Genomic DNA, 25,673 nt, shown 5'->3' with positions numbered 1-25,673 from the left:
AATGAATCAAGGGGGCCATCTCTTACCCTGGCCTCTGTGGGAAAGGAATTGAGAAATAATCCATTCATTGAAAAGAGCCCTGCTGCTTGGTCTCTCCAAAGTCAGGTACCTTTGTCTTGACTTCCCAGGTCTTTAGGAAGGTAGTGACTAGGTGGGGAGGGGACATGTGTTTTTCCCTTTCTATAACCAATGAAAGATAACTGCTGAGCCTGACAACTCTCCTTAAATCAACTGGAATGAGGTGCCCCTACCTCTTTGTGTGGGATCTTGGCTCTGCTGGATTCTCTCCAGGGTGCCCCCTCTCTCCCTGCACCAGCTGCTGTGCTGCTTGCTCACTTCCACACTTCTCACCACTTTGTGAAGACTATGTGGCAACGGTCTTCTGGTCTCTCTCTACCTTCTCTCCTCCTCTTAATGGAGTAGCAATTCAGAGGCTTCCCTTCTCTTTCCCCTCCCTCCTTCCCTCACAGGGGGAAAGAAAAGCTATTGGGAACACAGTTTCATGTAGTTACCAGATATTCTTCTTAACCCAATCACCATAAAGAGCCCTAAGGCAGGACGGAATTAAAGAATTTTGGGGCCTTGTGCACTATGGTAATTGGGGGCTCTCCAACTTCCTTAAACTAGACAGAAAAGAAGAAGCCCAGCTGCCTAGAGCTCCAAACCTGCTTGTGCATCTGCCTAGGGCACCAAACCGGAGTGGCAATGTAACCCTGTGCGACAGCTTGCAGTGCCACTCACTGAAATTTGGCCTGCGCCTGGCATGATGGGAGACTACTGGGACAAACTTGGTTGGGTACCAACTGAGGTTGCCATCTCTGTGGATTAGAAAAAGTGGCCACTGCTTCCCCAACCAGCCTGACCTTCCATTTAGGCATCCCCCTGCCTCCATCAGCCTGAGATGCTTCTTTCTCCCTCAGGTGTCCCCCACAACCACCAACCTGACCCCCCTTTCCAATAACCCCTACACCCAGCCCATCCCAGGAGCCTCAGCTTCCCTCATCCTGGTCTCCCTCTACCATCCCTTCCCAGGAGCCCTTGCTTCTCTCACCCTGGTCTCTGCACCTAATCTCTCAGGTCCATGCTGCTTTCCTGTGCTGAGAGGAGCAGGAGTCTCAGCCGCCACTGTGGGCACATTGAGGGCTATGCACATGGAGTGAGAGCCAGATACTGGGCTGGCAGTGCTGCCAGTGGCCAGATGACCTGAATGCCCTAGTAGAAACAGTTGTGGTGCTCCTATGTAAAGAGTTCTGTGGACCTGATGAAGAGCTCTGTGGAGCTCGAAAGCTTGTCCCTTCCACCAACAGACATTAGTCCCCCAACAAAAGATATTATTTCACTTACCTTGTCTCTCTCAGTTCCTGGGATACACATTGCTACTACAACATGGCAAATCAGTTCTGGGTCCAGTTCTGTTCAGTACCTTCATCGATGATTTAGATAATGGCATAGAGAGTACAGTTATAAAGTTTACGGACGATGCCAAGCTGGGAGGGGTTGCAAGTGCTTTGGAGGATAGTATTACAATTCAAAATGATCTGGACAAATTGAAGAAATGGTCAGAAGTAAACAGTATGAAATCCAATAAGGACTTATATATCCTATTCTCCATGAACGTATCTAGTTCTTGGGGGGTTCAAAAAGAACTAGATAAGTTCATGGAGGATAGATCCATCAATGGCTATTAACCAGGATAGGCAGGGATGCAAAACTATGCTCTGAAGTGTCCCTAGCCTGTTTGCCAGAAGCTGGGAATGGGTGACGGGGATGGATTATTCATGATTGCCTGTTCCATTCATTCCCTCTGAAGTACCTGGCATTGAACACCGTCAGAATACAGGATACTGGGCTGGATGGACCATTGGTATGACACAGTATGGCTGTTCTTAAGACAAATGCAAAGTACTCCTCTTAGGAAGAACAATAAGTTGCACACATACAAAATGGGAAATGACTGCTCAGGAAGAAGTACTGCAGAAGGGGACCTGGGGGTCATAGTGGATCACAAGTTAAATATAGTCAACAGGGTAACACTTGCCCCCCCCCCAAAGGTGAAGGGGCAAACATCATTCTGGGATGTATTAGCAGGAGTGATGTAAGCAAGACACAAGAAGTAATTCTTCTGCTGTACTCCACGCTGATTAAGCCTCAAACTGGAGCATTGTGTCCAGTTGTGGGTGCCATATTTCAGGAAAGATGTGGACAAAATGCAGAAAGTCCAGAGAAGAGCAACAAAAATGATTAAAGGTCTAGAAAACATGACCTATGAGGAAAGATTGAAAAAAATTGGGTTTGTTTAGTTTGGAGAAGAGAAGACTGAGACATGATAACAGTTTTCAAATACATGAAAGGTCGTTACGAGGAGGGAGAAAAACTGTTCTCCTTAACCTCTGAGAATAGGACAAAAGCAATGGGCTTAAACTGCAGCAAGGGCAGTTTAAGTTGGACATTAGGGAAAAAATTCCTGACTATCATGGTGGTTAAGCACTGGAATAAATTGTCTAGGGAAGTTATGGAATCTCCATCTTTGTCTAACCTGCTCTTAAAAATCCCCAAACACCTGTCAGGGTGGTCTAGATAATATTTAGTCCTGCCATGAATGCAGATGACTGGACTAGATGATCTCTTGAGGTCCCTTCCAGTCCTACGATTCTATGGTCGTATGATTTCTATGAAATTACAACTTTAAGTAACCAGTGAAAAAATCCTGGCACATTGCAACTGGCAATGCAGAATCAAAAATGTCCAGGACAATTAAACTCCAACAAGTGGCAACTCTAGGGCCAAACCTGGTGTGGTCCCTACGCAGGTGGACAGAGTGCACATTGGTTAATCCAGGCCTGCCCTCAGGGTTACAGGTTGTACAACTTTTGATATAGATCATTGATCTACTGTAAAACAAGCATTGTTAATGTCCATGAGAGCATTCAGGCTATAACAGAGATGCAGTATGGATGAGAAAACAAAATGTAAACCTGGGGAAATGGACTGATTTGACAGATGGATATATCTTTTTCATGCCATGTTTCAGAAAGTAGCCTCCGTCTGAGCTCCAAAGGGCTTTGATTGTATCCAGAGCATTAGTAAAACCCCTGGGATATTATTCCCTGTGAAGTAAAGACATTTGTATTTCTACCACTGCAGAGAGTAACTCCAAAGCCCTAATGTTGTATGAAACAGGCTGTAACTCCCAAATCTATATATCCAGACTTAAGTCTCCAGAAGACAGCTGCTTTATTTCACACACATTAAGTATTTGAATGTCTGAGGTCCAGTTGTTTTTAATGGATGTCCTAAGCCTAACAGCTTCCAGTCACACAGCCTCAGAAAAAAATTCCATTATTAGGTTGCTTTTACAAAAATAGGTTATGTAGCAAATAATATTTAACATCCTGTTTTAAAGTTGTTGATACACTTGAGAGAAAAGTGAATTTTTTATGGCTGCTTATAAGATTTTTTTAATTAAGAGCCATGTTTTAGTTAAATAAAGTTTTTGCTAACTTTATATAAATCTCAGTCCTCAGGGTGTAACCCTTTCTTTTATGCATTTATCCCTGGATTAATGGCTCATAATTTCTCTCTTTACTTACATTACTTAGATGATATTTGCCCACAAGGTTTAAATTCTGTATTTTTTCATGAGGTTTCACATGTAACAGCTCTGTATTTGAGATTAGTTTTCCTTTAAAGGAAAAGTCATTGGCTAAAAGAAGAGGGTGGGGAATATATTAGTACTGGTTTTGTCGTTGCCAGCAAAACTTTGATCCAGTTGGAGCTATGGAAACCAGGTCTTGGTAGAAAAAAGTACAAACAGACATCTGCTAAAGAGCTATAGAAACATGATGACATTCAAACAAAAGTTACAATGATCTGCTTAACCATCAAGCCTCACGCTCAATGTGTATATTGTAGTGTTGTGATAGCAACACTGTAGTTATGGCTGAGGGAAGGCACTTTCATTCTAAGTCAGATACTTTAAAAAAAAAAACTCCTTAAGCTAAAATTGGGTTGAGAAGAATTATGAGCAAACAATGAATTATTGTAAGCATGGCAAAAATTCCATTAAGCCAATTTTGAATTATCCAAGTATGAATAAAAGGGTTTTTTTCACATGTTATAAACTTGGTTATCACAGATGTTTTGAACATTTTTGCATCACTCAAAACCAGCCTAATTTAAAAGCTTCAACCCTGTCAGATTCTGCAAGCCCTCTGTACTTGGGACTTCCATTGAGCTGTGTGAAGAGGAGACTTACAGGATCAAGCCCTTGGTGAAGATAAGTGTTTGTGGAATCTTCAAGGAAATTTGGGTTGGCAAAAGAAATGCCAATTTTTTCACTAGTAACAGTTGACTTGATCATCTTAACCCTAATCCTTCTGGACCCTCAACATACTCTGGCCACCTTTTCCTATTCTTTAGTCCCCATCCTCCGGTGTGTCTTTTAAAATGTAGGTCAATTAAAATTTAGTGTACTTTGGAGGTTTGTGCCCCAAAGTGTGCTACATCCTATAGTATATGTACAATTTATAATAAACTTCTGGGGTAGAGATAAAGTCTGGAGAGGCTGTCAGACCTGCTGGGTTCTTTTCAAAAGTATGTATTTATTTTACTGTGTAATGTATCGAGTGATATATGTTTGTGTGTGTGTTTATCTGGATAACAGAACTTGGAGCACTTTTTAAAGATCTGATTTTACAAACCATTACTCATGTGAGTAGCCTTCAGTCACTCCTGTTAGTCTCTCTGAAATCAGTGGGACAGCTTGTGTGAGTAAGGGCTACTGGCATTGTTGAGGAAAAGGATACGTAATAATGGTATTTGTTCTTTATTATGCAATTGCTTTATTTCCAGATGCATTTTTTATTCCAGCCAATTTCTGATTTGACAAAGCTCACATTCATCACTGAGGGCTAAATCAAAGTCAAGTCTGCAGTTTAAAAAAGATGACACCATTTTAAAAGACTCAAGGAAAAGTAGCTGAACAATTTTTGTAAAGCATGAAAAATCATTTTTTTTCATGTTCAGCTGATTTTTAAATCAGCTGATGTAAATTTTTCCAACATTTCTAAAAATATTCATGTTTGGACTATGTTTGTGTTTCCAAAGAAATTAAAAAGAAATCTGTTACTTATATTCATTTCAGGTTTTGCTAACCTCCCTTTTGTTAGGATAACTATATTTTGGGCTCAAACAGAGTGGAAAAAATCCCCTCAATTTATACTAAATATTGAGCAAGGAGGAAAGTTGCATTATGTTCTAGTACTGTATCTTAGTCTGGGGGACTAGGGTTTTCTTTTAATTTGCATTACACTACTTTAAATAAAGCCTCTGTTAATCTTGCTGTTATTTTAAATAGTGACTTTATAAGCATCAGGCACTGCAAAAGGTTTCTGTAATAAAAAAAAGTAAATAAAGAGGAAATGCTGATCCTAGAGGAATTTGCTATAAAGCTTTGCTTCAGCAGTATAAAACTTTGATCTTTTCTCTGTCCTGTTCTCTGATCATCTCCCATTTTGCGTCAGCATTTTACATTGTAATAGACTTACCCATACTCATTTTTCACTTTTTGTACATCTATTGTAAACCTTTTATGCTAGAGGAGAGCAGGTCGAGTGTGAATAATCAGGGATTCTCTCCATTCAGATCAAATTACCTTTATAATACGGACCTAGCATTAATATTGTTGCGTGATTTAAGTGTTAACATTTTGTATTAGCAGTAACAGGAATATTTTAGCATAAAAATTAAGCTCTAAAGATGAGAGAGAAATCTTTATTTAAAAAATCCTTTTGTGTGATATGAAGGCTTTTGATGGGAAAATGTCTTTATTCAATAAATTTCTAAATGTTCTGCAAAGCTGCAATTTGAGTTTTCCAATCCCTAATTACATTTTCATTTTACACTATTATGCTATGATGCTGCATTGATCATACTTTGTAACATACATTACCAGATAGCGGTACTAGTTACATGAGAAAGAAAGGAAAAAGACATCATCCTTGCAGGGAGACCTCTGGGTCCATGTGTAGCCCATTGAAGAGCCAATTGCAGGGATGGGCCCATTATTTCCACGTACTCTTAGTTCTAATGGAATAACTGTCCACTAAAATTAATAGGAGTTGCAGCCACATAACAGAGCATGGGGATATGGCCCCACAGCGTACAGAATATCTGAGAAGGTGGTGTATAAAAAAGTAATGTTAGAAAAACATTTAATAGTGTATTTTAATTTATTTGACTGCAATGTAGCAACTGGAAACAAGAAGGAGAGCCAGCACCATGTGAAAGCATTTTGCATTATTGTCTCTAAAATTGGACAGCATTGTTACTTATGTTATACTGGTTACAAAAATTCCCCTGTAGTGAGGGCCCAAGAGCTTCTGCTCCCTCTACAAATATTGTTTCTTTCCTTATAAATTATAATGGTGAAGCTTTTTATTATCATTTCCCCAGCTCAAAAGATAACACAATCACATTTGTTCTGGGAATTTATACTTCCTTTTGTCTTTATATCCTACGGAAGCAGCGGCTTCTGGCTTCTGCCAGATGAGGTAACATTGCATGCAATAGCTGTACAGATTTTTGGGGGTTGGGGTGGGTGGGAATTGGCTGGTTGGTTTTAATCTCTGTTTGTTTTTTTTTGGCCCTGACAGCTTGGAAAAAAAAGTAAGTCTCAGCTGTGTTCAGAGAACCATTTAGATCCTTTTCTTTCTTTCTGCATTTACCAAAACAAAACCTCTCTAGCATTTCAATAGCTGTTAGGATGTAAAGTATTCCATCTCTTCACTTTATCATCTCTGAATGGGGTAGAACACTACAAGACTATTATACGTTAACATATATGTACACATGTTGTTTGCTTGAGGTTGTGTGTCTGACCTGAATGATCTATGGCAGGTGTTCAGAGAGAATTTTGACAATACTGGAAACAGGTTTAGCTTTTATAAATCTGCCAACAGATGCAATTAGAATGGGACAAAAACCGTCATTTCTCAATCACCAGATTTTGAGGTCCAGCAAGAATACATGAGAACCAAAAACAAAACAGTGTGTTGAGCTTATGAGTATTTGTGATTAGGCCATTGAGAGGCTCATAAGAACTCTAGCCAGCCTGAGAATCAGTTGCACTCTAAGCCCCTTCAGAAGAAGCATAATCAATAGTACATAAGAGACATTTTCCTGCCATTATGAATCATTTGATGTCCTCTTTGATCCAAAGCACTGAATGAATTTTTTATGTGTAATTACCTGAATAAAGTGTGGAGTGCACATTGCTGCACGTTAGTCTATGCTCATGAGAAAAACTGCTGTGTATTTTACTTCCATCTAGTGAATCAGGATCTAAATCCCTATGACCTTGTTAGTTTTTCACTTGCAGGCTTTCTACAGTAAACATGTGGCTTTTAGTTGTCTTAATTACTTAATGACTGTTCCTAACCCTTTAATGTAAAATGGCTGTTTCTGGCATTAAGTGGTCAAAACCAGCATTTTTATATCCTATTGTTCCCTGACCTTAAACACCAGAAATAGGAGTCAGATTAAGTGAGAACTTCAGTAATGAAGTCACATACTCAGTTATTTCTAAAATGTAAAATCTGAAATTAGAAGTGTGGTACATTTTAAAAAACAACGTTTCATTAATAAAGAAAAGCTTCACTGCCAAAGAAGGATTTTTGTTTTGCTTTGTCATATATGAAAAACTTGCAATGACAGATCTAATAATGTAACAACAATGCATTCATTTAATGTTTGATAATGATACACACTGGCTTCTTTAGCCAATATATTTTTTTATTTATGACATGGAAGAATTAAGTGGAACTAGTTTCCTTTTGCAGTCCTTATCTTGTGTCGTGGTAAGGATGTAATACAACAGTTGGTACTCATATCACTGTTGTTCAGTGAAGTATGAAGTTTTATCAATTTAAATTTTAACGGGGGGAATTGTGAGGGGTCAGGTAATAATTATTTATGAGAAAAGATGTTGAGATTCAAAAAGTTAAATCTTCATAGCTGTTGAAACAAATTGTCAACATCACATGTCAAAATATACAAAGTAAATATTCTTAAATCTAGCACTAATCATTTCTCAAGAAGGATTTTTCTTACTTTCATAGCTGTAAATTTCCATTATTCTCGATGGAAATATTTTGTGTGTGTATACAGAGAAACTGACACTTATCAACATTGATAAAAATCTAATCCTTCCAAACCTACAAACACAGCATGACTGGAATTGCTTGGTAAACTGGGAGCAAACAATATTTGTTTTGATACAGCAAAATCTGAGGTTATGTATATAGGAAGAATCTAGGGTATACTTACAAGATAGAGGACTGAACCTGGAAAACAGTGCTTCTGAAAAGAACTTGGTTATTATAGTAGATAACCAAATGTACATAATCTTCCATTGTGGTGCTGTGGGTGAAAGGCTACAGTAATCCTTGGATGTAGAAACAAGGGAATATTGAGTAGGAGTAGGGAGGTGGAATTTCCTCTGCATATGGCATTGCTGAGACTATTACTGGAATTCAGTTCTGGTGTCTGTACTTGAAAAAAGGTTGTTGAAGTGTTCAGAGTAGAGCTGCAAGAATAATTTGAGGTCTAAAAAATAGTACTTAAAAAGAGAGACTCAAGGAGTTCAATCTATTTACTTTATCAAAGAGAAGATTGAGATGACTTGATTACATTTATAATTACTGACACAAGGAAAAGATATCTTATAGTAGCAAACTCTTTAACCAAGAAAGGTATAACAAGATCCAATTACTGGAAGTTGCAGCTTGACAAATACAAACTGGAAATGAAGTGCAAAATTTTAACAATAAAGGTAATTAGCCATTAGAAAAGCCAACCAAGTGATGTGATAGATTTCCCATCACTTGGAATCTGTAACTCAAGACTACATGTCTTTCTAATATATACAACCGCAATTTATGATTTGATGCAAGAATTACTAGGTTTACACAGTGAGTCAGATTAGATTATCATAATTGCCCTTCTGGCTTAAAAATTGATGGAGCAAGTCCTGGTCCCATTGAAATCAATGGATAAAATGCTAATAACATCAACATGACCAGAATCTGGGCCTGTGAATCTGTTTCTAAAATGAAAAATGTCCCAGTTCATGACAACTGTATGTAGCATATATTGCTTTAGCTGATCATAATTAATTTGTTCAGCAGTCTTGTGGATAATGTATGTTTAATTTCCATTTAAGTTTGCTTAACCATTAATCAGCGGATACTTAAAACCATAACATAGCACTGATACTAATAACATCTTAAAGTACCAATAAACTGCTGTAAATTGGACAAGTGTTAGCTGTGAGCTGAATGCAGCTAATATCTGTGTGACACTTCAACTTCATAATTCAGAACATCATGAGAAAGTAAGTTTTTCATGGTTTTCAATTAAAAGCAACATTTCCACTCTAAGTCAATGTGATTTTGATGCTAAATTATTATTAAATATTTATCATAGTTACAGCTTGCAAATTTGTCAACTAGAGTCTTGGAAGTTCAGAGTACATCCACCAACTGGATAATTCACAGATTCAGTAGGAAGCTTTTGCTGGGAAGATGGGCTTGAAAAGCAGCAATGAGACAACCACCTGTTACCTTTGTTTTAAAAGCTATTTTTAAGTGAGCTGTTTCCTAATGTTCCTCAGCAGAGTAATAAAGTTCCTCCTGGCCTTCATAATTTAAAACACTTCTTGGATCATTGCCTTTCTGTGAATTCACTGTTTTCTATAAAATATGTTTTTGGAATACTAAATTGTACTTTGAAAAACATAACTTCTGCCTCTATGCACAAACGGGATGGCTCACTGTTTTGTACCTGGAAAATCATTTGTTTATCAAGGAGCTAAATATGATTTTTAAGCAAAGAGTATATAGTAATAGATGGGTTTCTCCAGATGTTTTTTCAGTGTCCAGACTGAACAAGCTAGATCCTTTCAAGTTTTGCATTTTATTTCCTCATTGTATATGTTATGTATGTTGGAAAATACATCTACTAAGGTCAGAACCAAGCTCAAAATATAGCTGATCCTCAGTTGGGCTGATTTTGTGACATGTTTCTGACATCAAAATATCTAGAACACAGCATGGTATGTCATATATCACTTCTCATGCAACTTCGTATTGTGGAAGTCATCCCAGAATATTTGTTATGTATTTAAAAGCTTTGAATAACAAAAAGGTTTTAGGGTCTGATCTTGAGTGATGCTGTGCACCCACAATTCGAACTGAAGTTAATGGCCAGGCACAAATGCTGCATGAAAGGCAATTTGTGACTTGGTACAAAGCCCATTAAATGAATGAAAATATTTCCATTTGACTTGAGTATACTTTGGATCAGGCACATAGTGAATATTGTGTTGAGTACCTTCATACTGGAAGAGTGCTGAAACATTGGGGTGACTTCAGAGAAGATAAAGAATGATGGATCTAGAGGTACTGAGTTATGAGAAGGTTAAAAGAGCTAAATAGCTATGTGACATCTAAGTGGAGCACACTGTAATGATCTACAAGTATTTGATGGGAATAAACAGCTAGAAGAGACTTGAATTAATTACTGTGGTACAAAGTGGGAATAATTAGGAGTGAGGGGATGAAAATAAAACAAAGAATATTTAGGCTGAATGTCAAGAAAATCTTCTGAATAGAAAAACCATGTAGAATGTGTAGCAGCTTTCCAAGGGAGGTTAAATGAAGATTTAAATCTAGAAACTTTAAAATTACTGTAGATTTTGTACAAAGCAGTAGAATATATATTGTAGGAATCATTTCTACACTGGCAGAGAGATAAAGTAGATGATCTAAAGTAACAGATCTTTTCTTTTCCTGATTTTAGTATAAACTAAAGGTTTCTATTGACTTCAGTGAGAGTGGATCATGACCTGAAACAATGATACAGTTGTGAAACAGAGTTGGTGTGATTCAATGCTGTACTTATAAATAAAATGTTAAAATAGTAACGAGAAGAATGTAGCATAAAATAAAGGAGAAAGATAGAATGGTGGGAGCTGGATGTATCTGATCAGTAAGAGAGGAGATGCGAGTTAGTTGAGAGACTGGGCAGAAGGCAACAGAGGATGTTCCACTATGGTAGTAGAAATATTAACATAACACAGTTTAGCATATTTTGCAGTTAAATAGACCTGAACCAAATCACCAGGTCCAAATGTGCTTGAACTCAGAGGAAGTTTGATTCTGGTTCATATCCAAACCTGGCTGCTCAGGCTCCTCTCTAGTTACAGCATTTTATTTTGTATGCAGAATTCTCTTTTACTTTTCCAAGCAGTGGTATCCACCCAAAAACTGTAAAATGTCTTAAAGTTTAGAGCCCCTGGCTCATGTTAGCTATCAGAATGAGAAATGACCACTAAGGAAATTGTTTAATAGAATGTGTTAGAACACCAGACTTAGAGATTTCTTACTAGTGATTGATTGCTGTTACACCCATATTGCTAATCCCTAGTAAATGAAAAGGTATGAACTCTCCTCTTTTTAATTCTCTGTCTTTCATAACCTCAAAAAGACACACATCAGGCAGTACATTTCTGTGGAATTATTGTGTTGGTTGAAGCCAGAAGGTAAGGTATGCAATAATCCTGCAGAAAGTCATTATCTGGCATTGCCTAATTAGACATTAAAAAATACAGTGTACTTAAGTGAATAGAGATCCCTGCTTAAGTCTTCCAAAGAAATCATAGCTCTGCCATCTTTAGTTAATCTTTAGTTAAATAGTGATAAACCATGGTGAAGACTTTAATAACTCTGCTTTAGAACTCTACAAAAATATTTTAAACTGTAGAGATTAGATTAATTATGGAGTTTTCACCAATTTTGTTAAATTTCTAGCATCTTGCTTTAAATTTTAATTGTAGAAAATACAGCAGTTTTCTTGTCTGAAATAATTTTCAATCTGCAAATAGCCATTCTTACCTGCCAGAAATTTTTGTGAGGTCCAGGCCAAAGCAAAATAATACTTTAAAAATCCTTCTTTGAGATGTTTCATGTTTTCTTTTTGGAAAACTTCACCTATGTTGTTTTTCATAAGTAATTTCACAAATAACTTTTCTTGTGCTCCCTATAAAATGTGTTTCTTGAGTGGCTTCACTTTCCATCAGTTTTGAATTCAGATGGACTATTCATTTGTGTAAAATTACCCATGTATATAAGTATTGGGAGATTGAGGCCTAGGTTTTTAGGACAGTGCATTAAAACTCCTAGCTGTTACAAGTTCTGAAGCCTCAGTAGATATTACTGAGAAGAGTTACTCTCCAACTCCGTCCTGGACAAAGATGATGTGGGACTATTTACTAATTTGTTATGAATCATAACTTACTAAATGTTAAAGGTTGGACCCAGGGGAGTGGCAGAGTGCTGACACGATGTAACGTGCGGATTTGCCATGAAGTTTTCTTTTTCCTTTTCTTCAGACCTGAGTCTACAAGGGTCAGGTCCCCTGTAGTTTTTTCATTGGAACAGAGAGGTGCAAAGATATAATGTCCTTATTTTCTGTCTTGATATTTAAATAACCCTTCCTGTTTTGTACTCACTAAATGTTGGGAAATGAAAATGTTGACTTTGACCTGCATTTCAGTTAAGACTCTTTAAGCAAATAAAATTTTAATCAGATCAAACTGTATTAAAGTCAATGTTTCACAAGTAGAAAAAATTAAACAAAATTAAGAAAGATAATTATGTATCTGTTAATTTCACTTTTAAAACATTTTAAAATACAATATTCGTTCTCTAAATTTTTTTCTTACTCTTTTTGAACAGGTTATTTGGTGTCACTTCAGTAATTAAAACCAACTGCTCAAGCACCTGGAAGATCATAGCAAACCAAGACCTCGTCTGGTATCACCATGCCAATCCCATATTACTGCTGGTGATGTACTACACCCTGGCAACTCTTATTCGCCTTTGGCTACAAGAGCCCATTGTAAGGCTCTTCCCACTTTATTTTTTCTTCCCACTTTATGAAGAGAATGAAGCCGCCAGAGTAGAATTTTTCTAATGCTCACTAGTGACTGTAAGATTCTCAGATTGTTACTGGCATTTGCAAACAGTAGAATAATTTTTTTTATGCGAGGCAGCCATGTCCAAGCTGCTGTCTTAAATACACTCATTCTGATAAGTCCCTCCAGCTCTTACATGTCCTCGTAAAGTCAATGGGACTACTTCTGTGATTAAAGGCTACAGAATCAAAGACTTGGGTCATGTCTACACTACCTGCTAAATCGGCACAGCTGTGATCAATGCAATGGTGTTGGTTTAGTGGGTCTGGTAAAGACACACTAAATTGATGGGAGAGTGCTCTCATATCAATTTGCGTACTCCATCTCCCTGAGAGCCAGAAGCTGTGTTGATGGGAAATCGTCTCATGTCACAGTGTAGACACCAAAGTAAGTCGACCTAAGTTATGTCGACTTCAGTTACATAATTTGCGTAACTGAATTAGCATAACTTAGATCTTCTCACAGCATTAGTGTAGATCAGTCCTTAGCTTACTTTTGAATTGTGAAAGTCTATGTGAATATTGTCTACAGTAGGTAGGGTTGGTTTTTTTTCTCATAATGCAAAGCACCATAAAGTCACAGCAAAATGAGCAATAAGTGCAGCACACAGGAGTTACTCTGTATTTCATGGTCTTTACACATCCTTGAAAGTTTCCTCTTACCAAAGGCAATAAAGAGTGAAAATTTAAAAGCAGCCTCAAGGGCTCGTTGCCCAAAAACCAAAATATCAGCTGCAAGCTGGTGCAGGATACTGTAAGACGTACATAATTTTGCCTAATCTTGCAATTTTGTCATGAGTCTAGCAACTTTTGGTGTTTTTCTTAAAGCCCCAAGTCCAGGATTCATGTGATTATGTGAACATCTCAGCTTCTATTTTTTTAAAAAAGTAAAGTTCTTAGATCTTATGGTTGTGGAGAAAAGTGTGGAACATGACTACAAAGGCACCCTGAAGACTCAGAAAACAAAAGGAAAATAAAATGAGCCCAAATTTCATTATTTATAAACATGGTATGATTTGTAGAGGCCTGACTCACAATTTTTGAAGCTGGGTTTGGTAATGCTGCACACAGTAGTACAGGTATGCAGCACTAAAACTGCAAAGAGTCTAAATTTCAGTTGCATCCTTGTGGAATATTAATGTCTTCATTCCTGTATTACCTCACTCACCTTTATTACCTCACTCTTTGTTAAGAGTCAGACATTTTTAGGAGGATAGGAAACTGGTTGTCTGTCTGAAAAAGTTAACTCTTATAAAGGGAAAATATCAAAATATGAAAAAACATGGTAAGATAAATGCTGTCTTTGTACTCTGACTTCTTTTTTGATGAAGAAGATACACCATTACAACATCTGTCTATAAAATGATATGTTCTGGTTTCTAAATCATCGCGGCTTTATAGACTGTTTTGCTATAGATGGTTTTCACCTTTGATTGTGCCATGGATCAGGGATTGATTTTTCTTTTTACTTGTTTTGTCTTAGAAGATTTTAGACCAAATTCTGTTCTCAGTTACACCAGTAATTTAGATTACAGTCTAAATCCACTGTAATTCCATTGCAGTCACTAGAGTTAATTTGGATTTATGCTACTTTAATGGAGACCTGAATTTGGTCCTTGTCTTTTATTGGAGCTGCCTATGTCTTCTGTTTTTATAATCTGAAACAATGTCAAAGCAGCATAGTAGTGAGAATCTCATCTTTAACTTATGGTACCTCCTCTAAATTATTAACCAAGTTCAGAAGGCAAAGATGATAAATTTGCTGAATGGGTCAATCTAAGAGCAGATGCTGTTTCCCTGTTCTGATTGATGCAGCTTCAGAAAAATGCTCAAGGAATTATGCCCACATTTGGGTCCTGAGTTTTCAGGGTGAGAAAAAGTACTCAAAAAGGAGCATAAGTGGGATTTTAAATAGTGCATGATTGTGCTACTTCTGCGCAGAAGTGAATTTAACCCTCAGTCCTTACTCAGAAAAATTCCCATTAAAGTTGTTTGAAAGTTTTCTTGAGTAAGGACCTCATGTTTGGGCCCATGAGTCCTGCAATAATTTAATAAAACAAGAGGAGCCAATGTATCTCTTGTGACTTCAGTGAAGTTATATCAGGAATCAGTTTATTCACTGGATAATATTTAAAATATAAATCTAGGGCCTGATTCTTCAACTCGCTCACTTTGATGTAAATCAGGAAAAACTTCACTGTGAAGCTCATGTGAGAAGAGAACCAGGCCTCTACAATGTTGTTTGAGTTAGTCTGGTGGGGATGGTGGGGGTTGGGAGAACGTTGTTAGTGCTACTCTTAAACTCTCCTGGAGCTGTGCACTCAACCATCATAGTTGCTTGTATGGTGGGAGAACTGAAAGTGTTGGACAAGTCAAAGGCAGCCTAGAATTATGAGATTGTCTGCTAGATAATGCTCTTCTTGACCTCTTTCTCCTCATCCTTGAAATAGATTAAACAAGACACCATTTCCCACCCACACCCACCGTCACCTGAAGTTCATATAACTTAAAATCATTATCTCAATACCTCAGTATACTTAGTGTTTGTGTGGTCAAATCAATGCCAAACAAAATGTTGCTGGTAAATGTTTCGTTGTGGGCCACTTTTATATGAAAACTTTCAATACATGAAAGTGGCATGGCAAATTTAAGCCTCATAATTAGTTTATTTTACATTTGTTAAAATTTGGTTTGGAATATCCTCTAGATTCTAAATATAAATATACATACATGTGTGAAATGTGCTGCTATGCTTTTGAGAAGTAAAAATAAAAACTACTGCTTATTTAGGCTGAGCTTTTTAAAAAGAGGAGCTTAATATGAGGCTTGCAGAGTGGCTTAATATGAGGCTTACAGGCTTGCAAATCCACCTAGATTATTTAGACACCTTACTGCCATGGGCAGATTTGTAATCTCAGCTCTATTTCATGGTTTCAGAATAGCAGCCATGTTAGTCTGTATTCACAAAAAGAAAAGGAGTACTTGTGGCACCTAAGAGACTAACAAATTTATTTGAGCATAAGCTTTTGTGACTTCAGAATAAGAGGGCTGATATAGAAGGGCTGAGAACCTCACAACCCCTATTAAAGCCCTACTTTAGAATCTTGGTTTTGAAAATCTTGGCCTGAGGAAGTCGACAAAAGTAAAATTTTTTGCTTTGCTTTTTGAACAGAGTCAGCAGATGGAGCTCAAATAAACTGACAAACGTTCCCAGAGCTGAGTGGACAATGGTTATGATACTGTCCTCTTTATTTAAAAAAAAAAAAAAGGGGGGGAGGTGGGGAGTAAATCAAAAGCCAATTTAATTCAGGCTTCATTTGAAATAATGAAATAAAATGTGTCTACTAAATAGAATAAAATGGGAAGAAAAAAATCATAGAATCATAGAATATCGAGGTTGGAAGGGACCTCAGGGGTCATATAGTCCAACCCCCTGCTCAAAGCAGGACCAATCCCCAAATAAATCATCATTTTTCATCCTGTTGAGCCAGACCACTGAAAGTGAAAAAAATATGAAAATTACTTGACTAGATCAAAATCTGTTCTAATTTACATCAGTATAAATCCTGAGCAACACCATAGAAGTCAGTAGATACTCTGGATTTTGGTTGCAATTTAGTAAAGCACTTGAACATATGTTTAACTTCCATTAAGGACCTTAGCGTGTGTTTGAAGTTAAGCATGTGCTTAAATGCTTTGTTAAATAGGGATTGGTTTTCAGAATTGGGGCCTTACAGTAGTATAAATAACATCAGAATTTGGCTTAATACTTGTGTGTAATCAACTCTCTAAACTGCCTGCTGTTTAGCCAGGGCTGATAGATATTACATAGAGATGAAGTATGATTTAAAGTAACTATAATGTTATTGCTCCAGCATTGCAGAATCAGACTCTAATGCTTCCTGTTTGTTAGACTCAAATACTTATTAATAGAGTGCTTTTCCTGACAGGATAACTCACTTTACAGCATGTACACTCTATCCTAAAAATCCTTAATTTTTCTATTCATGGTGAGATTAAAACCTAACCACTAAGAGGTAGGGGATTGGAAGAAACTTCCCATTGGGCATGTGATTCCATAGTTGTCCAAGGTGTGGTTTCTAGATGTTCTGAATCTGTTCACTGTTCTGATCCATTTACTGTGTTACCATATATCAGGAACAGGATTAGTGTGTTATTCTGTAGTCTTTGAATATGTATTGCTTATGCCCAGAAAATATTTTTTTCATTTAATTTACTGCTCAATATAGCAAGACAATGCTGTTCCCACATTCAAATAGACAAGCAGCAGAGAGTTTTAATTTCAGTAAATCTAGCTTTAAAATGATTACATATCTGTATTATACTTTATGGTTTGGTTTATACTATAAAGCAGGATGTGGAAGTCTGGTTACTTATGGTATCCTGTAGGAATCAGGAAACATCTTGATATTGATGGGTTTAGTAATTATAGAATAGCTCTGTCATCATTTTCTGAAAATGTTATACTAATAAAACGCATCCATCATAGATACAGTACATTAAACACTAGACAATATTTCAAGGCATATAATTTAGAGGAAGAACAGCATCTAGGTACCATAGTGTTACTCTTAGAAAATCACTGTTTAAGAATTACAACTATCCTTGCCATTCCCATTGTTTAGGAAATCGATGATGAAGAGAAATCTGGTATCAGCGAAGAAGACAAAGAAACAGACTGCAACCCATCCTCAAGGAGGCGAAGTTTGTGGTATGCAAGCCACTACACAACTGATGAGAGAAAAGTAAGACCTGGGGGAAGGGTTCCCTACATCAAAATGTTTCAAACATGCAGTTCATTTTATTGTAGCTTTGTAAAGTAATGTATTACTATTTGGGGACATAGTGGTGTAAGTTCAAAGTAAAAATGTGTGAGTGATTATGTAATTGGCATGACACCAAAATTTTGAGGTAGGGAAAGGAATGTTGTTATTCTGTAAAACTTAGAAGAAGAAAAACAAGGGACGGTGCAAGGAAGTGAAAGCAGAATGTTTCCTGTGTTTCCAGCTTCCAAAAAAAAAAGATCCAGGATTAGAGTCTTTCCTTCCCTGGGTGGCTCTATGGACAGAAGAGCAGGGAGGGCTGTCAGGGAGCCAGATACTTGCAATAAAGGCTGATCTATCTAATGACAGCTGACTAGGGTCCCTAAATAGTGAGGCAAAGCTGCCATCACCCTCCCGCAACACAACCCAGCCTGCCACCAACATGTTCCTTTTCTTCCCTGTACACCCCTATGCTAGGGTGGGGAGGGTAGTTGGTGTAGGAGCCAACTCTACCAGCTTCCCGGCACCAAGGAGTCCCCTTCTCCTTGCCCACTAGGGGAATTCTCATATGGCTAGCTGTCTCCAGATTTTGACTCCAAAAATATTAGGGTGAGCCTTAAATTAGCATATCCAATCCCCACAAGTACTGTGATGGAAGTAACAATAAATGGAAGTAATAACAGTATAGTAGTAGTAGTGTAATAAGAAAAACTGCTCTGAGTGAACTGGACACTGAACTATAACAACAGACAGATTGCTATATTCCCATATCCAATAGTTGCAGTAGTAACTTTAGTACTCCTATATGCTCAGCTGCTATTAGAAAAGCCAGTGAAGACATACGTTGAAAGTATCTCCAACTTCATACTGTTTGATCTGGAATGGTGATAACACAAGCCAACAAAGGCAGTTAAAAGATGAAATGATATATATGGTATCACAACTTTCAGACAATTTGTATTCCAGAATGCTTTGCAGAGTTGTGGTAGTGTACATTTACAAAGTAAAATGATGACAGCGGGAAAGAACATTTAAATAACAAATGAAGTGTAGAGATACAGTTCAGTTCCAGAGTACAGGAGCTGCAGAGAAAAAGACTCTTAAGTTGACAGTCCTGAGATGTTGAGGGCGAGATGAAGCATGTGTTCAATGAGGGGAAGGAATAAAGAGGGGAGAACAGGAGGACAAAGTCTTCTAGATAGGAACAATTCTATGCAGGATTTTATAAACAAGAAAGAAAGTTTTGAACCAGATCCTGAAATGAAACCGACCAAGTGGAGTTATTTGAAAATGTTTGCATATTTTTAAAGAGGGGTAGTATTCTAAACTCACTGGATTCTAGAAAGCTGGGGGCTGGGGAAGCCATTGAAAGGAGGTGCACTAGGTGAGAGGAGCTGAAGGCATGGATGAGGGTTTCAGCAGAAGTGGAGTGTAATATGTGGACAACAGGTGATAGAGACATTCACACACATAGGAATAGAAGGAACTAGAATAGATAGCATTGAATTTGTTGAAGGATCTATTACCCAAGAGACGCACTAATGGTTTGGAGTACAGAAAGGGACTGCCCCAGTCATAATTGTTTATTATAAAAACTATAAAATATATATAATCCTATAATACAGTTGTAGACTTTGCTATGTCCTATTGTAAGGCCATGGTTCTCTACAAAGTTTCATGTAGACTTAAAAGTCTAAGACAGTAAAAGCTGATTAATGTGGTGGGGTTATTGTGCTCCACATACTGCTTTCATGTCACAGAGCAAGGGCCCAACCCTATCAGCCTAACTCAAGAGGGCCACTTTCATAAATAAAAACTGAAAAAATGGGTCCAAAAGCTTGCTTTCTTTTAAAAAAAGAACCAAGAACCAACCAAACGAAAACCTTCCACTGTATTCTCGGTTTCACTACATGTGGTACTGATTACTTGTAAAGAAATGTGTCTTCTTGTCTAAAAAATACATTTTCTATAAGTTTCAGAGTAGCAGCCGTGTTAGTCTGTATTCGCAAAAAGAAAAGGAGTACTTGTGGCACCTTAGAGACTAACAAATTTATTAGAGCATAAGCTTTCGTGAGCTACAGCTCACTTCATCGGATGCATTTGATGGAAAAAACAGAGGAGAGATTTATATACACACACACAGAGAACATGAAACAATGGGTTTATCATACACACTGTAAGGAGAGTGATCACTTAAGATAAGCCATCACAGCAGCAGGGGGGGGAAAGGAGGAAAACCTTTCATGGTGACAAGCAAGGTAGGCTAATTCCAGCAGTTAACAAGAATATCAGAGGAACAGTGGGGGATGGGGTGGGGGGGAGAAATACCATGGGGAAATAAATGTAATCTTGGCAAAGCCAATATGATGCAGGAAGATGAGTTTGTGTATTCTTAACAAATTTCAAAATACTGTAGTTACAATATTTTCTTCTTCTATGAGTCACATCTTACAGTCCTTTCTCAGGCAAAATTCCCATTGATTTCAATCATGAGCTTTGCCTGAGAAAAGATTGCAGCCTTTAACCCTATGTAATTATTATCTATCAAATTTCCAACAAATAGAAATTACTAGAGTGTGTTTTGATGATCTTTATATCTCCATCTACTGCTTCATATTATATAAATAATTTTTGCTGAATGATGCAGGGCAGTAATTAGATGCCATTGACGAAAATGTAGTGCTCTCTTCCAGTAATTTAAATGATATTAATACTTTGAAATGTAGGTATAACATTTGTATCCTAGTGTAATAATTCTGTTGACAGTGATTTTATACTTATAGAAATTCTAATGATCATTTTAAAAAACCTTAATTGTAAATGTCTCATTAGAAAGTCATTTCATACTAACTGTAATAACATATTGATGAATTCCCATGGCCATCACATATAATTTCAATATAACATTTTCAGTTGTGATTTGGAATTAAGACACTTAAAAATAAAGTTATGCCAATAATTATGCTAAAATGTTTTATTGGGCATAATATACAATTCTGCTGACTCTTTAAAAATTCTTACTGAATTTCTTAATTCAGATCTGTTGAGAGGGTCAGCAAATATGCATGCATCTATTAAACTTATTACTGCTTGAGCTATGCTTCTTCATTAATAATCTGTCCTTGCATTGCTTTTTACAGCTTCTGTCAATGACTCAAGATGAATACAAGCCATCTGATGTTAGTATACTATCAGTCTTTGCAATTTATTTGTATTTGTATCGATGGTGTAAATATGGATTATGCCATATGCCTTACAGAGACAAGTTTACATGAAATTTTAAAATGTTCTCATCTTTTTATTAGTCTAGCCATTATATTACAGCCTTGATTATCCAAACCTCCCTGTTGTCTAAAACAGGATCATTTTCCCATTGTCTGTTAATTACATTGAGAACGCCTTTGATTATCCAAAATCTTGATTATTTAAACTTACTAAGTATCAATCATGACATTGGAATATTTGAGGTTGTATTAACTAGCAAAAGATCTTCCTTAGTTCCTTGTATTTTAAAGAAAACATGCAACTCTGCTTTTCTAACATAAGCGACCCTAAAATTTGATTTACTTCCTTCTTTGTGATGTGTTTTTAAAGCGTTCATGTTGAATTGCTGAGGTCCAGCAAAAATGACCCCATACCTGAGTTGAATATTAAAATTGTGGAAAGTATAAAACTTTATTTGAACAGGCAACAAACTAATTAGCCCAAAGTCAGGAAATCGTAGCAGATTTTGAAGAGGGAAATGCTCTGTTTCATTCCCATACTCTAACAAATGGAGTTGCAGGTCTCCTCCTCCATGCAGCCTGGAAAGAGCTTTAACCAAACCTGAATATGGCCCCCTGGCCTTGTGACATCTACTGCATCAGGAAATCACAAAATATATTTTGCAATGAGATTGGGTCTGTAAAACTGGCTCATCTGCATTGGTCAACTGCTAGAAACCCTTGCCAAACAAGGACAATAGTCAACACGTTGCAGAAAGGAAAGTTCAAATAGTAGCATAAACATTGAGTAATAAACAACTGTAACAAACGCACCTAATTTTACTAATTGTAACAAATGCAGATCACCCTACCTATTTAAAAATGGAAATCTTTTGTACCCATCATCTTCATCGGTACTGGAAACCATTAGACAGAAAATTAACCTTGAAAACTATCCAGCCTCAAGACTGCCTCAAAGAGAAGGATAGGACTCATGGCTATGGAATAGAACTAGTCAGAAGATCAGGATTCTTTCATAGCTTGACCAGAGATTGCCTATGACACCTAACAGAAGGCACAACTGTGTCTCCACTGGCATGTCTTTAAAGTAGGTGTAATGCCTACCTCACGGTGATGCTTTGAGGATTAAGTAACGTTTATAAAGAGCTTTGAGATTCTTTGATGGGAGTTACTGTAGAAGTGCAAAGCACCATCACCATTATTATTACTGTTTTGTTAAAAAAACTGTAATGAAATCAGTGTAATTCTTTTTAGCATAAATCAGTCTGCTAAAATTTATTGTTAGGACAATTGTGTTAACATCATGTGTAATGTGTGATTGTTTAGTATATAGAGAAACCTGCTGAAATGATTTCATTAAGTTTATTTCAGATTTTAAAAACAATACCTAGTGAAAGTTAGTAAGTAGCAGTTTCACTCACACGGAAGCTTTTCTAAAAGGAATGCCTTTCTCCAATCCTCGTTTGGCAGGTCCTGCTCGTAACAGTGAATGGGACTCCTGTAGATTATCACACCATACACCCCACACTTCACTTGGAGAATGGCCCTGCCAAAGCTGATATGTACTCAACCCCACAGTACAAATGGGAGCCATCAGATGACATGTCAGGTAGTAACATGAATTATATGGGAATAAACCCGCATGTTTGGTACTTTATTATTTACTCTATAGTTAAATTCTTTGCCTTGTGCATTTTTTGTTAAGCAGCTTGGCATAAGATTTAAGAAACTATTAGAACAAATTGATAAATTAAACAGCAATAAGTCTCAGAACTACATGGTATTCACCCAAGAGTTCTGAAGGAACTCAGATATGAAATTGCAGAACTACTAACTGTAGTATATAACCTATTGCTGAAACAAGCATCAGTACCAGATGGCTGGCAAGTAGCTAATATGAAACTCATTTTTAAAAGGGTTCTAGAGGATTATTTTGGCAATTACAGGTTAGTAAGCCTAACTTCAGTACTGGGCAAATTGGTAAAGATCAAGATTATCAGAAAAGTGGATGAACACAATTGGTTGGGGGAGAGGCAACATGGCTTTTATAAAGGGAAGTCATGCCTCACCAATCAATTTGAATTCTTTGAGAGAGTCAGCAAGCATGTGGATGCGGGTGATCCAGTCAATACAATGTACTTGGATTTTCAGAAAGCATTTGACAAGGTCCCTCACCAAAGGCTCTTAAGGAAACTTAGTTGGCATGGGATAATACGGATCCTCTCAGGGATCAGTAATTAGTTAAAAGATATGAAACAAAGGATAAGAATAAATGGTCAGTTTTCAGAATGGAGAGAGGTAAACAGTGGGGTCCCCAAGGGAATTGTACTGGGGCCAGTCCTATTCAACATACCCATAAATGATCTGGAAAAAGAGTGAACCAGGAAGTGGCACAGTTTGTAGATGACACAAAATTATTCAAGATAGTTAAGTCCAAAGCTGACTGCAAAGAATTACAGGGGGGCTCACAAAACTGAGTGACTGGCCAACCAACTGGCAGATGAAATTCAGTGTTGATAAGGGCAAAATAATGTGCATTGGAAAAAATAATCCCAAATCCACATGTATAATGTTGGGTTCTAAACTAACTGTTATCACTCAAGAAAAAGACCTTGGAGTCATCATAGATAGTTCTTGGAAAACTTCAGTTGAAGGCCCAACTGAGGTAAAAAATACTAATTAGGAAAGGGATAGAAAATAAGACAGAAAATATCATAATGCCACTATATAAATCCATGATAAACCCACACCTTGAATATTGTGTCCAGTTTTAGAGACCCCAGCTGAAAAGGGATATAGTGGGAATAGAAAAGGTTCAGAGAAGGGTGACAAAGACAAACCAAGGTCTGGAACGGCTTCCATACAAGAAGAGACTAAAAAGAATAGGGATGTTCATCTTAGAAGAGAGATGATTAAGGGAAGGTATGATAGAGGTCTATAAAATCATAAATGGTATATGGAAAAAGTGAATAGAGATGGGTTATTTACCTTTTCCTACAATGCCAAAACCAGGGGTCACTCAAATTAATAGGCAGTGGATTTAATACAAACAAAAGAAAATACTTTTTCACACAATGTCCAATTAACCTGTGGAATTCATCGCTAGGGGATGTCGTGATCGCCAAAATGTACTCAGTTTGTGCAAAGACTGTAGGGTTTTGAACTGTGTGTGCATGCGCTGCCATTAGACTTATTTGAATTGCACTATAAGAATCTTTTTCTACTTAGAAAAGAAAGAAGAGGAAGATGAGGAAGAAGAAGAGGAGGAAGATATTCAGGAGAAAAAAGAAAGTGTTAAAATACATGCCATGGTCTCTGTCTTCCATTTTATCATGAAACAAAGTTACATTTGTGCTCTGATTGCAATGATGGTATGTAAGAAAGACAAAAATAATTGAGTTGGGATACTATACATAATCTAATTATAGATGTCATCTAACTCTGGAAATGAGCTTCTGCCACATTATTGACAGCATAAATATATTTATCTTCCAAATGTCTCGGTGAAGGGTAATTTGTCATATTGATTTTTCATTGGTGTTTACTTTAACGTTGTAAAATCTGGACCTGAGATTTGAATCCGTTGGATGCATGTGGTTTATTAAAACATTACCCCTCAAATTATACCTTGATCCTACCATCAACTCCTTATGGGGTAGGGCACAGGTTTCTGCTCACAGGGATTCCGTTACAGAATTGGGGCTTAAAATTCTAGCTTTAAACTACATAGTATTTTGTTGCTTGCGGCAGATCAGAAAATGCTCAACATGCTAATTTTTCTGATGATTCAAAAGCGTTTTTAGTGGGTTTTAATGCATTTACTTAAATCAGAAATTGTCTGTAAAAGTAAAGCACTTCATAGTCATACAGTAAATCTAAACTTGCCATTTCTACTTCATATTGAATCGATAAATCTTCAAACTCTGTATGAAAATAAACCTTGATTTTCTTCATCTACACAGGGAAGACATCTAGGAAAATACAATTTTGTGCCAACAATTTTTTTTGTCATTAATTTTCTTTTTTTTGAAATTACACTGCCTATCCCTTAAAAGATAGGGTCATTTTGTGCAAATTAGCCTCGGATTATACTGTAGCAAGTTCACAGCGTGATAGATAGTTCTCTGTCAGCACTTCCAAGGTCTGGTTTTACTATTTTGAAAAGGTTTCAACTGGGATGCAATTTACCATAAAGTTTCTTGGCCCAATCTTGCCTTAAATTTTTTTTAAAAAATAGTTTGGCCACTTTTTGTTTGCATACAGCAAAAGAAAATAGATTTTTTTGGTTTGGTTTTCGGACTTTTGTTTGCTGTCCCTTAGCATGAAAAGTCTCTGGAGATAAACAAAACATAGCAGATTCTTTGTGCACAATCTGGATTGAATATGGTGCTTTTTGAGATGTTAGTAAGTAGTTACTTTCTTGCTGTGGTATATTCATTTTTTTGAAGTGACTGCTGCACATGTGCTTTAATTACTTTAAATTCCATTCAGTGTTCAAATCAGTGATGGAGCTGTATTGTTCTGAGCTTTCTTCTAGTCTTAAATTGAGATAATATCAGCTCCGAAGGATCTTTGTTCTAAGTGTTGTGAACCAAATTCAGTTGCTATTCCACTTATACCATGCCCAAATGTG

At 37.0% G+C, this 25,673-nt stretch overlaps 1 protein-coding gene across 1 annotated transcript in view; it reads left to right on the top strand.

The window, feature by feature from the left end:
• Positions 1–25,673, top strand: part of PIEZO2 (piezo type mechanosensitive ion channel component 2) — a 448,530-nt gene that overhangs the window by 301,264 nt on the left and 121,593 nt on the right. The window contains exons 8-12 of the mRNA XM_043508112.1: positions 12,795–12,957; positions 17,679–17,798; positions 20,957–20,995; positions 22,511–22,649; positions 24,269–24,411. Coding sequence (XP_043364047.1) covers positions 12,795–12,957; positions 17,679–17,798; positions 20,957–20,995; positions 22,511–22,649; positions 24,269–24,411 — 604 coding nt within the window. The remainder of the gene's footprint in view (positions 1–12,794; positions 12,958–17,678; positions 17,799–20,956; positions 20,996–22,510; positions 22,650–24,268; positions 24,412–25,673) is intronic.

The sequence above is a fragment of the Dermochelys coriacea genome, chromosome 2, assembly GCF_009764565.3.
Source record: "Dermochelys coriacea isolate rDerCor1 chromosome 2, rDerCor1.pri.v4, whole genome shotgun sequence".
Lineage (NCBI taxonomy): Eukaryota > Metazoa > Chordata > Testudines > Dermochelyidae > Dermochelys > Dermochelys coriacea.
Note: the sequence above shows the minus strand (reverse complement) of the source record. Positions and strands in the feature narration are given on the sequence as shown.